The 12,165-nt window shown below is 43.9% G+C and overlaps 1 protein-coding gene across 1 annotated transcript in view; it reads left to right on the forward strand.

The window, feature by feature from the left end:
* The window catches only part of got1 (glutamic-oxaloacetic transaminase 1, soluble), a 78,950-nt gene that overhangs the window by 26,774 nt on the left and 40,011 nt on the right, over positions 1-12,165 (forward strand). Inside the window, exon 6 of the mRNA XM_085994279.1 lies at positions 4,460-4,610. Within this exon, the coding sequence (XP_085850405.1) occupies positions 4,460-4,610 (151 nt within the window). The remainder of the gene's footprint in view (positions 1-4,459; positions 4,611-12,165) is intronic.

The raw sequence follows: 12,165 nt of genomic DNA on the forward strand, positions 1-12,165 counted from the left end.
AGGTGTTCGGCGCCTTCCCGGATGCTTCTCCTCCACTTTGTGCAGTCTTGGGCCAGGGATTCCCAGGTGTCGGTGGGGATGTTACACTTTTTCAAGGAGGCTTTGAGGGTGTCCTTGAAGCGTTTCCTCTGCCCACCTGGGGCTCTCTTGCCGCGCCGGAGCTCCGAGTAGAGCGCTTGTTTTGGGAGCCTCTTATCGGGCATGCAGACAATGTGACCCGTCCATCGGAGCTGATTGAGCGTGGTCAAAGCTTCGATGCTGGGGATGTTTAGACTGGGGATGTGTAGACTGAAGCTTTCTGTCGCTTTTAGTAATGTGCTGGACTTGCCTTCTTGACTGTCGAGCTCCAGCCCAAGAGGAAGTGAAGAAACAGGCATTCGGAGTTGGCGGGGGGGGGGGGTGGGTGTAACTTTCCTGACTCCCTTTGCATTGTTAACTTCCTCACCATCACCTTCTGAATGTTGTACTGATGGTTTGAAGCATCAAATCACCAGTATAAAATACTGACAATAAACACATGTCCATCCCACTCTTGCATAATTGTAAAAACTAATAGTTGGCTCAATACCTGAAGGAGAGGAGACTGGGACTTTGTAAATACTGTGTGTGTTTTTTGTGTATGGTGAGGGGTGGATTTATAAAATTAACCTGCGTTGCCCCTTTCCACAACCCTTAACTAGAAATAAAAGGTCTCTGTTTCTTTTTGAATTTTGTTTTATAACTTGCAGAAATTCTGCATCATCCACAGACCACAGCATTGGGCCGGATATTCTGATCCCTACAGGTGGGTACGTGCTGTGTACCCAACCGTAGGGACATCGGAAATGCTGGTTTTAGGCATGCACTGTGCATGTGCTGGAAACCGACATTTCCGATCTGTCAAGAAAGCTCTTGACAGATCCTCCGGCTACCCTGGAGAAGGGCCTCCGCAGGCCGATAGTTCTGCTTTTTGGAGACCCTCCGCCCACAGAAAACACTTACTGCTTTTACCAGGCACAAGAATTGTAAGGCCTGCTTTTACCTGGATAAGAGTTGAAAAAAGTTTTTTTTTTTTTTTTTAATTCCACTGATTTATCATTTAAAAATACTTTAAACAAAGGTACGTTTATTTTTAGCCCCGTAAAAAACTTTAATTATTTTTTTCAAAAATTTAAAGTTTTGTTTAAAATTGTTAATTTATTGGACTTTCAAGTCATTTTAAAAATGATGTTTTTTTAAAAATGTATTTAAAGTTTTACTATGTTTTGGGGGTGATCTCCATTCATACATTTGACAGGTCTTCCTGTCAAATGTATGAAGGGAGATTCCCTTCTTTGATTGGCTCCCCATGGCCCACGTGATCCCAGGGACGCTGGACCTGTGCCTCTGGGATATGTGGGCCCTGCACACTGGCAGTTTGGAGAGGCCCAGCAGCGGAATTGTGCGCCTCCCGGGAGCCCTCTGGTAAGGGCACAGATTTTTCCAGATATCAGTCCTCCGCCCGCGGGAGGCCTGCGATCGGAATATCTGGGCCATTGTAGTCTAGCTTGATCGGTTCTAGGCAACCATGTGCTGAGCGTACTGAAAAATACTGCACACTGTCTTCGACTTCCATGTTATATAAACCCCAGGACCTGTAGCAGTTCACTCTTCAGCTAAAGGCTGATTGCTTATTGTCTTGGACCCCTCTACCAAGCCTATCTCCAGAAATAGGTTAAGTTACTTCACGTAATGTATTGCAAATAAATTATTTGGCCGCTTTCGGGATATTTTGGATTGCTTTCCCGGTTTCCTAGAAGACTTAAGTTGCTGGCACCGGACACAAATACCAAATATCGTACTAGGCTGTCTGTTTCAGGACAAAAGCCTATAAAAAAGAAGAGTGGTGCTGTTTAGGTCGTGTAGTAACATCACTGACCGATTCCATCCTCTCTAGTTGGCCACAGAGAGCAAAAAAATGAGTATTAGCATACAGCGTACTAAGGCACAAATTGGAATTTTACACTCGCTATCGACAGTGTACCCGGCTGGATTGTGATCGCATGGTACGGTATTCAGCACTGACTAGTCATGGTCACTGATGCCCCCAATTGTTGCATAAAATGCTGAGGTTGTTTCCCTTGGCTGGAGAGCCTAGAACTTGGGGGCATAGTCTCAGGATAAGGGGTCGGCCTTTTAAGACTGAGGTGAGGAGAAAATTCTTCACTCGGGGTGGTGAATCTTTGGAATTCTCTACCCCAGAGGGCTGTGGATGCTCAGTCGTTGAGTATATTCAAGGCTGAGATCGATAGATTTTTGAACTCAAGGGAATCAAGGGATATGGAGATTGGGCGGGAAAGTGGAGTTGAGGTTGAAGACCAGCCATGTTCTTATTGAATGGCAGAGCAGGCTCGAGGGGCCGTATAGCCGACTCCTGCTCCGAATTCTTATGTTCTTATATGATGTCTGCTGTTGTACATCAGCTGTATTTAAAATATAGATTTAAAAAAAAGAAATTAAATTTTCTTAGTTTTTCTGGTTTTCTCTTATGTCTTTCCCATAATCCCATGTGTATGTCCCAATCTTTATTTTGCTTCCTGTGCAATGATTTAAATGTAATTTTATATTTCCTGTTTTTTACTTCCTGCTTTGCAGTCTGTGAGGATTCCTCAATCTGATTGATTGAAGAGCCTCCCTGCTGCTTGTCATAGAATCATAGAAATTTACGGCACAGAAGGAGGCCGTACGGCCCATCGTGTCTGTGCCGGCTGAAAGAGCGATCCAGCCTAATACCACTTTCCAGCTCTTGGTCCGTAGGTTACGGCACTTCAAGCGCATATCCAAGTACTTTATAAATGTGATGAGGGTTTCTGCCTCTACCACCCTTTCAGGCAGTGAGTTCCAGACCCCCACCACCCTCTGGGTGAAAAAAGTTCTCCTCAACTTCCCTCTAATCCTTCTACCAATTACAGGAAACTCTTTTTTTTTATCCGGCACCAACGTGGTGCCGGTTGATCAAAAAATTCGGATTATCAAGGTACGAGAGCCCCGTACACGGCCACTGGTGCAGAAGCCCCGGTTACACGGCCACAGATCCAGGAACCCCGGTTACACGGCCACTAATATATAGTAAAACTTACCTGAACCTACTCCTGAATTTTGCTGGTTGAGAGATTTCCGGATATTTAGGTGCTGGTTAAGAGAGTTTCCTGTACTTTAAATCTATGCCAACTGGTTATTGACCTCTCTGCTAAGGGAAATAGGTCCTTCCTATCCACTCTATCTAGGCCCCTCATAATTTTATACACCTCAATTAAGTTTCCCCTTGGCCTGCTCTGTTCCAAAGAAAACAACCCCAGCCTATCCAATCTTTCCTCGTAGCTAAAATTCTCCAGACCTGCTCACAGGCGCCACAGATCCTCTAGAGGACAGCGCACTGGATCAGATGCCTGAAAACTAGAAATCTCCGCTGACCAGCCTGCGAGTAGTCTCTGGGCACCTGTATGTGAGGTAAATGGCAAAAGCCGATCCTTCGCCGCTCACAGCAAAAGCCGGGCCAATGTTAAATCGTTAGTTTTATGCTTAGTTTTTTTATTGGCAAATGGCACAGTGATAGAGGTCCTGGGGCTTAATATGAAACAGGACTAGGAGACCACATGTAATACCGCTTGCCTGTACTGCCATGAGTGGTCAGTACATGGTTTCCCAACAATTATTGAAGGCAGATTATACTGTTACACTGTGTGGAAAATCTTTGTAATTTGAAGAATGATAGACTATACGAGGTAGGTAGGTAGTTTTATCTGTATCCACAATGGGACTCTGCTTCTGAATCAGCTAGAGTCCTGAGATCACAGGTAGATTTTTGAATAACAAGAAACTGACCTGAAAGCGTCCGACATGGACACACGAAGCCTAGTGGGCATTGAAGAAATGCTGATGCTGAACTATACTGGACTTGGTAGTAACGACATTAGTCTGAATTTCTCCACATTTAGTTTCTTTTGTCGGTGCGGGAAACCTTAAGGCACAGCACATGTAAATTGTTCGTACAGTGAGTACTATTGAGCATTCTGTACCTCCAGTATCCGATTCAAAATAATGGCATAATGCACCAGAGCTGTTCCAAATTCAATAACTCCAATTGGCAGAAAAATGGATAACATCCCGAGTAGCAGCTGTGCGTCTCTGGTGACCTCTCCCACCGCCACCTTTAGGAAACTGGTGTACTGATGGTCTGATGTACGGTGCTGGCATCTTCTAATCACTATTTTTGAGTCTGATGCTTTGAGCGAGCTGCCCATTGTGGACTCGATCTACATTTGTTGTCCCTTTTAGAACTGTAGGAATAAAGAACAAATTAAATGCATAGGTGAACTTGCTGAAAGTGCCAGGAAGTCTGGAGGCGTGCACTTCAACCGTGAGCCAGAAGTAATCCTTTGAATTTTTCGCTCTCTTTCTGTTTTGTATCTTTATGTCTTTATCTTCTGTCCATTTGCAGAGGAGGTCCCTTTTCCCATTCTTTGATTCAGCCTATCAGGGCTTTGCGTCCGGAGACTTGGATAAAGATGCCTGGGCTGTTCGTTACTTTGTGAGCCAGGGTTTCGAGCTCTTCTGTGCGCAGTCCTTTTCTAAGAATTTTGGACTATACAGTAAGTAACAGCTTCTACTAACTTTTAGAATGTTTAAAGAGCCGCACACTTACACACTTAATAGTGAAGGAAGGAAAGTGACAAAGCAGCAACAATATCTCCTGATGTCCTCTATAATCCTAAGAGGGGTGAGAAGTCTGCAACCCATTCTACTGCCCCTGAGTAAATAAACTTGCACAAGAATAAATGGGGCCTAAACATAAATGCATACATTCTAACACAGAAAGCTAATAAAAGCTGACACCACTCCAAATAAGCTGACAAATCGAGGACAGTCCTGAATAAAAAGTTATAACGTGTGAAAGCAAGTAATTGGACTCAAAGTGCATGTAAGGCTTGTAACTTAAGATGTGTTTGTACCCAATTGTTGCAAATTTGAGTCTGCTATGGATACATTCTGGGGTTCATTGGCTTCACATGCTCCCTTAAGCGGACTGAGCCTCTTTGTTTTACGGGAGTTGGTTCTTACTACCCTACTCGTATGATAGTATAACCCACAGATGTAACAATAGCGCCCTGCAGTGATCTTTCATGCGTATATCTCTCCGTAGGACCATATTGAGACTAGAGGCGGAGAAGATTGGTTTTTGAATCATCAAAAGGCTTTATTCTGTAGTAAGGTGAAACGTATGGGGAAATGGGTACGATCAGAGTCTCTGTGTCATTGGTACAACTTGTATTCGCAGAATGACACAAAATTATACAAAGCCCTGCTGCGATTGATCCGCAAACAGCGACATGTACCTGGAACGCTGAGTGACTGACTGTCAACCGTGCATAGTTCTTAATGTACTGTAATTCCTATTGCTCTTACTAGTTACTTTCCCCTCTCTGCTAGTCATCTCTTCCCCCCCCGCCCCCAGCCATCTCCCATGCCAAAATATCTTCAAAAACAATTCCATTGCTAAAGGACTTCCCACTGCTGTTCTGGAGCTGGCACCTCCGGAGTTGCTTGAAATAAAGGGTTCTGATGACTACTTCCCTCCTCTCCCTCTCTTCCTTTGCACTCTCTCTCTCTCTCTCTCTCTCTCTCTCTCTCTCTCTCTCTCTCCCCCTTTAAAGAAAATGCATAGCTCAGCCCCCAGACGGTACAACCGAGCTCGAGATGAAAGAACGCTGTACAAATGCCACGTTGACATCTGCCATCCACTTCAGGGCTTGTGATTGTTTAGAAAACTGGCACCTGCGCTGCCGTCAGGGGAGGGGCAGTGAGGAAGAAACGTCTGGCTTGGTAGGCATTTGAATGTTTAAGCATTTAGGAATGCTTTCATAATGATTCGGGCAAAATATCACTGGCCCTTTAAAAATGATGGGACGTTATGAAGATTGATTTTACAATTCCAGCTATCTGTATCATGTATACATGCAGAAGAATTCTACAGCAGAAAGATGGGCCTCGATTTTAACTGGAGGGGGCACGTCCAGGACGGAAGCCCCCACTGGGGATCACAGCGTGAGATCTTCTGGGCCCCATTTAAATAATCCAGGACAGTCTGCCGCCCAAAACCAGCAGGACTAACGTCGGGGTCGGTGGGTGGGCAGGAAATCCGGATCAGGAGCCTCCGGTCCCCAGGGACCCAAGTGAACGGTCCTTGGCATGAAGTTGGCGCTGGGCAAGGACTTTGGCAGCCAGTGCCTAGTGGGTGAGTCAAGGCTGGGTTGGGGAGGCCCAAGGACTCCTTGCTGGGCCTGGGGAAAGCATCCCTGCTCTGCCTGGCCCACATGGATTTCACAGAAAAGTATTTTCTGGTGGGTTTAACCCCCCGGGCGGATCTCCCCCAGAGTCGTCGTGAAAATCGCATCTTCATCGGAGCACGACATTTAAATTTAACTGAAGCCCTCGCCTGGCTGCAGTGGGAGCCTCGCCCGGCTTCAAAGTCGGTAAAGATAAGATGATGCCGAGCGGAAATGGAGCGGCCTTAGGTTGGTAAGTGGGCTCTGCCTGATCTGAACCTCCCCCTCCCATGCACCATTCTCGCTCGGGGGTGGGGGGGGTGGTTAAAATATAGGCCAACATGTGTACTAAACTGAGAGGGAAATTTTGCTTCTCAAAAGTCATCAAAGTTCCCAGGTGTTTTGCCTTAAAACCTCACTTCTCCCCCTGGTGATGGGTGTCTTTGTAGCAATAGGAATTTACTAGAATGGTACCAGGGATGAAGGACTTCAGTTATGTGGACAAGCTGGGATTGTTCTCCTTTAGAGCAGAAAAGGTTAAGTGGAGATTTAATAAAGGGTTTTGATCGGGCAGATAGGGAGAAACTGTTTTCATTGGCAGGAAAGGTCAGTAACCAGAGCACACTGATTTAAGATAATTGCAAAAGAACCAGAAGGGAGATTAGAATTTTTTTACGCAGCACTGCCTGAAAGGGTGATTGAAGCAGGTTCAATACAGGAAACTTTGGTTTATCCGGAGGTTGTATGTCTGGAAACCTCGATCTAACGGCAGAAATCAGCAGCCGTTTTGTTATTTTTTTTAAACAAAGAAAAAAACCTGCTAGAAGAAAAAAAGTCAGTCTCTGGAAAGCCTCTCTGAAGCTGTTGCTAAGCTACAGAGACGCTTCCAAGGTACGGGCCGACTGTTTACAAGCTGTTGCTAAGCAACAGTGTTTGTTGTCAGATACGGTCTGTCCGGAAGTTTTCATAGATCGGCATCACGCCGGTCCCGTCGGTGCCGGATATCGCGAAGTTTCCTGTAGTAACTTGCAAAAGGGAATTGGATAAATACTTGAAGGTGAAAAAATTGCAGGGCTATGGGGAAAGAGCATGGGAGTGGGACTAATTGGAGCTGGCGCAGGCATGTTGGGCCAAATGGCCTCCTGTGCTGTATGATTCTATGAATTAACAGTCTGTCAGTGCAATGCTGCTAAAAATCCAGAAGATGGCAGGCGGTGAGCATGAGTGCAGCAGGGTGTGTAACACTATAGATACGTAATAATTTGCACCTGTTTCGGTTTCCTAAAATAGATCAAAGCGATTGCTCAAAGGCATGTGATGCTCAGAAATACTTGTGTTTTGATTTTGTTCTTTTGGGCCCTGAATTAGCAACTGGTGTGTGTATGTATGTGTGTGTGTTTTTAAAAAACAATATTCTGGAACCTTTTTTCCCCCAAGCAGATTCTGTAATTATGCATCAGGCTGCACACCATTAGGAACTTATTTTAAGAATCATTCTACTTTGCTATGAATACATACTGAGATTTGTGTACTATGGGGTAGAGTTTCCGCTTTGGGAGCGTTCAGGAAATCGCGCCCGAAATGCGTGTGAAATTGTGTTGCTTAGGTTAGGCTTCGGGGTTCCGCTAAAATTAATTTGCATAATCACAAGCATAAAATGAACCAGCTCAATCAGGCAGCATAGTAGAATGTAATTGTTTTAAAAAGTATTCCATAATGGTTTTAAGAGTGGTAACCTGGTGCAGTTTGAAAATGGGTTTATCTTCAAAAAATAAGCATCTTCAATAATGGTGTCCAGCAAGGTTCCCTCTAATTTTTTTCCCCCCTGCATGGGCCCTTCAAATTTGCTGCAGCAGCCGCGCATGCGCAGTATATCTTCTAGTGGCAGCAGCTGGTGAGCGGTAGGCGCGGGACCTTACGATCGATGCGCAGCCGCACACCTTAGGGGGAACATTTACGTCCCATCCTCCACCTGTGAGTAACCAGATTTAAAATCACTGAAAATGACAAAAAAAACTATTTAATAGTTTCACTGGTGTTTCTTAGTAAATAAAATATTTTTTGATATGGAAAAACTCTTAAAACATGCCTGCGTGCCTAAGAAAATTAGCACAATTTAAAGATCCTTCTCAAACCAGCGGATTCGGTGGAATCTCGCAGTGTCAACTTGTGGGCAAAGTGGGGGAGGGCGTCACCTAGCCAATCCTGCCATAGATGGGCACAGTTTTCTCTATAGTAACCTGTGCCCTCCCCTTCCCCGTAGTAACGGATTACGTGCCAATCACTCGGGCAACGCTCTCCAATGGAAAACTTGGGTCAAACTAAGTTTGACAAAAATTGAAATTCACCTGTTCAAAAAAATTAAAAATTTGGAATTAATTTTAAAATTGATAAGTTCACAGAATAAGTTCATTAGAAATGAATGGGTGCAGTATTAAAAATTGATTCTTCTGTGCACAAATGCTAAACTTTGTACATTTAAAGGAGGTCTGATATTGATGATCTGTTGGACTATGGTTCCCCCTTCACACAAAGTTAGAACTTCTCATTTAATTAGAGAAAAGAACTCCCCTGAACACAGAATTAATGTTGGGCTGTGGTCAGCCTTTTATGTCACATTGTGGAAGCACCTTTTTTAAATTCCATGGATTTTGTACCCAAAGCATTGCCGTGCAGAGGGGTTAACCCTTCAATACCAGCTATAGAGCATTGAAACTATATTTCTGTTAGCATTCTGTTTCTTTATGCTGAGCCTCTCCCCCCCCCCACCTCACTCCAATAACTTACCCTGGAGTAAGCTGGCTGACTCTTTGATTTTGGCTAGAGGCACTAAAGCCTTGTACAGGTACTGTAAGCCTAGATAGGCCAGGGATCTAATGCAGGAAGTTCCCAGCCTGCATAGCTCATTGCTGCATTAAGCGACACCACTGCTTGCGTTTAAAAACTTCAATAAATCTCGTACCCCAAGTTGCTTTGCTGGGTTGACTCAGAATGCGATGGGTTTCATTTTATACGGAGTTTGCGATTTTTAAGCTGCTGCCAAAATTCCTACTGAACTACGTCTGATCATGTATTCAGCCATTGGGGGATTTTTTTTGATTGAAAACTGGCTGCTTTTAGAATATGGGGATTACATGTTCGAGTTTTTCAAACTTGCACTCCCAAAGGGAAAAGAAGAATTGCGTTTTATGTAGCACTTTATCGCATTTTGGTTGGCCGCTGTTAAGAGCGAAAGTGTGGCAGCCATTTTGTGAACAAACTGCAATGAGATGATTGACCAGTTAGTTTGATTTTGCTGTATTGACTAAGGGTGAGCCGTTGGTCAGGACAACCTGCAAACCTTTTAATCAGAACTGGCAGTTAGTACCACCACTAGAGACAATCTAACTGCCCAGTTAGGTGTTCTTGACCACAGCTGGATGGCACCGTACACTTCAGAAAATGTGAGTGCGCTCTCAATAGGGACAGCTGTTCTTGTTCTTTTATTATTTTCTTTTGAACAATCAGTGCGATTTTACATCTGCTTGTCATTCCAAGGCTGCACTACATACTTGATCAGATGTAGTTCAGTAGGAATTTTGGCTGCAGCTTAAAAATCGTGAAATCCATATAAAATAAAACCCATCGCATTCCAAGTCAACCCAGCAAAACAACTTTGGGTACGAGATTTATTTAAATGTTTAAACGCGAGCAGCGCTGTTGCTCACAGTAAGTGGGGTGGGTAGTATGTTGCTTTATAACAAGGAGTGTCTGCCCATGTAACAATATTCTTTATTTTAAGCTAGAAGGACACAGTCTAATTGCCGTTAGCAAGCACAGGCCTGAGATCAATTGGCGTTTAATGGCTAATGGTAAGGAAAGTTTGTAGATTGGTGAATTCTTGTAAATTTCCAGTCCAAGTCAATGTGGAAATTTCCCCTCAGCAACAGGAAATATCTCTCATTGACCTCAGCGTGAAACAACTGCAATTCCCACTTAAAAAAAATACTTTTGACAATTTGAAATTGCCAGGTTCTCTTAAAACGTTTTATAGACTGTCACATTTTGGGATTTTTGATTTTATTTTCTTCACAGAAAGAGGTGTTGGATTGAGTTAAAAAAGAACCCTTAGATATAAAACAAAGCCAATTTGCGCAGGTTTAAAATGAGTGGCTGTAGGCATTGAATATGGGTGTTGAGGTCAGATGGGGTGGTTTACGGAATTCACAACTGATGCAATTGGTGCTCTTGTCTTATCCCAAGCCCATTAGCCAGGATGACCCTCAGCTCCCCCCCCCCCCCCCCCCCACTCATCTTGAGAATAGCAGGAGCTGGCCTCTTTAAACTCACACTCCAAGGGGGCAGAAGAGAGGTAACCAGTTCTATTGACTGGCCTACTGGTGAATCACGACAGGGAGTAATTCCGTGCCACAGGCCACGAAAGGGACTCATTGGCAGACACCAGTTTTTATAAAAAAAAATTAAAAAAAATGAGACTGACACAACCCTGGGCCTGGAGCTAGAAGCTGCAAAATACAGATGGTCATTTAGAAGCCGTCTGAAAGAAAGATAATGCCAAAACTAAGCCAGTCAGCCCACGTGGTTTAATTTTCTTTCCATTTTTTCGAAGAGAGAGGTGCGATCGAACTAATTAAGTGGACTTTGCGTTGATTATTACTCTGTGCTCACTCGCTGAGCGGGAAATAAAGCATCTTAAGAATTGGTATCTGGCCTCTCACCAACTGGTTCAGTCCACCTTTGAACAATTGGAGAAGGACACGTGCAAACAACACGATATCTAAAGGGTTCAATTGAGGTCAGATTGCATGGACTAGGGCTTGTATTCCCTCGATTATAGAAGATTAAGGGGTGATCTATTTGAGGTGTTTAAGATGATTAAAGGAGTTGCTAGGGTACTGTAGACAGAAACTATTTCCTCTGGTGGGGCAGTCCAGAATAAGGGTGCACAATCTTAATATTTAGAACTAGGCCGTTCAGGGGTGATGTCAGGAAACACTTCTTTGCACAAATGGTAATGGAAATCTGGAACTCTTCCCATAAAGATGCTGAGGCTGGGGGTCAATTGAAAATGTTAAAACTGCGATTGATAGATTTTTGTTAGGCAAGAGTATTTCGGGTTATGGAACCAAGGCAGGTAGCTGGAGTTAAGATACAGAGCAGCCATGATCTAATTGAATGGTGGGATAGGCTCGAGGGGCTGAATGGTCTACTCCTGTTCCTATCTAGTTTGGGTCAAGGGGATTCTGTTAGACCCCTTGGCTATGTAATGGTATAGTTAGACATTGGATGGCAAGGGCATACCCCTAAATGTAAGCTGCTCAGACCACTTATTAGAGTGACCAGTACCGCTGTACCCTAGAAAGTATCTAAGGCAGACTCTAACTTGTATTATAGATCCTGGAAGGGAGTTGTTAAACTTTTTATTCAATTTTTACTCAACCAAATCTGAAAGATTTTCTTCAGTCACCAAAAGGTATTTTGTAGTCTCTATCATTTAGCTGTGATGATGACTGCTTGCAAGCAGTTGTCTTGTTGTCCTCAAAAATCATTCTTGTTTTGTGATCGTAAGGTGGCTGCCAAAATGACTTGATTGAATATAAACAGAAGGTGCTGGAACTGTACAATAAGTATGTCAGCCAGCGTCTGAAAGAGAAGAGAGTGGATTTGGTGTCAAATGACGTCTTTACAAAGGAGCTGGATTGCTCTCCATTGCGAAGGCAAAACACTAAATTATTTTTCTGGGGCGGTTGAGAAGAGAAATTTATGAAGATCAACAGGTGCTATGGGCGAGGGTAGTCCATAATTGAATAATTGTACATGGTATCTCGATGGAGTGGGATTGATGGGTTGAATGACCTTTTCTTGCTCTGGATTTTTTTGT

The sequence above is a fragment of the Somniosus microcephalus genome, chromosome 8 (genome assembly GCF_052327205.1).
Source record: "Somniosus microcephalus isolate GS21.2 chromosome 8, FLI_Smic_1.0, whole genome shotgun sequence".
NCBI lineage: Eukaryota > Metazoa > Chordata > Chondrichthyes > Squaliformes > Somniosidae > Somniosus > Somniosus microcephalus.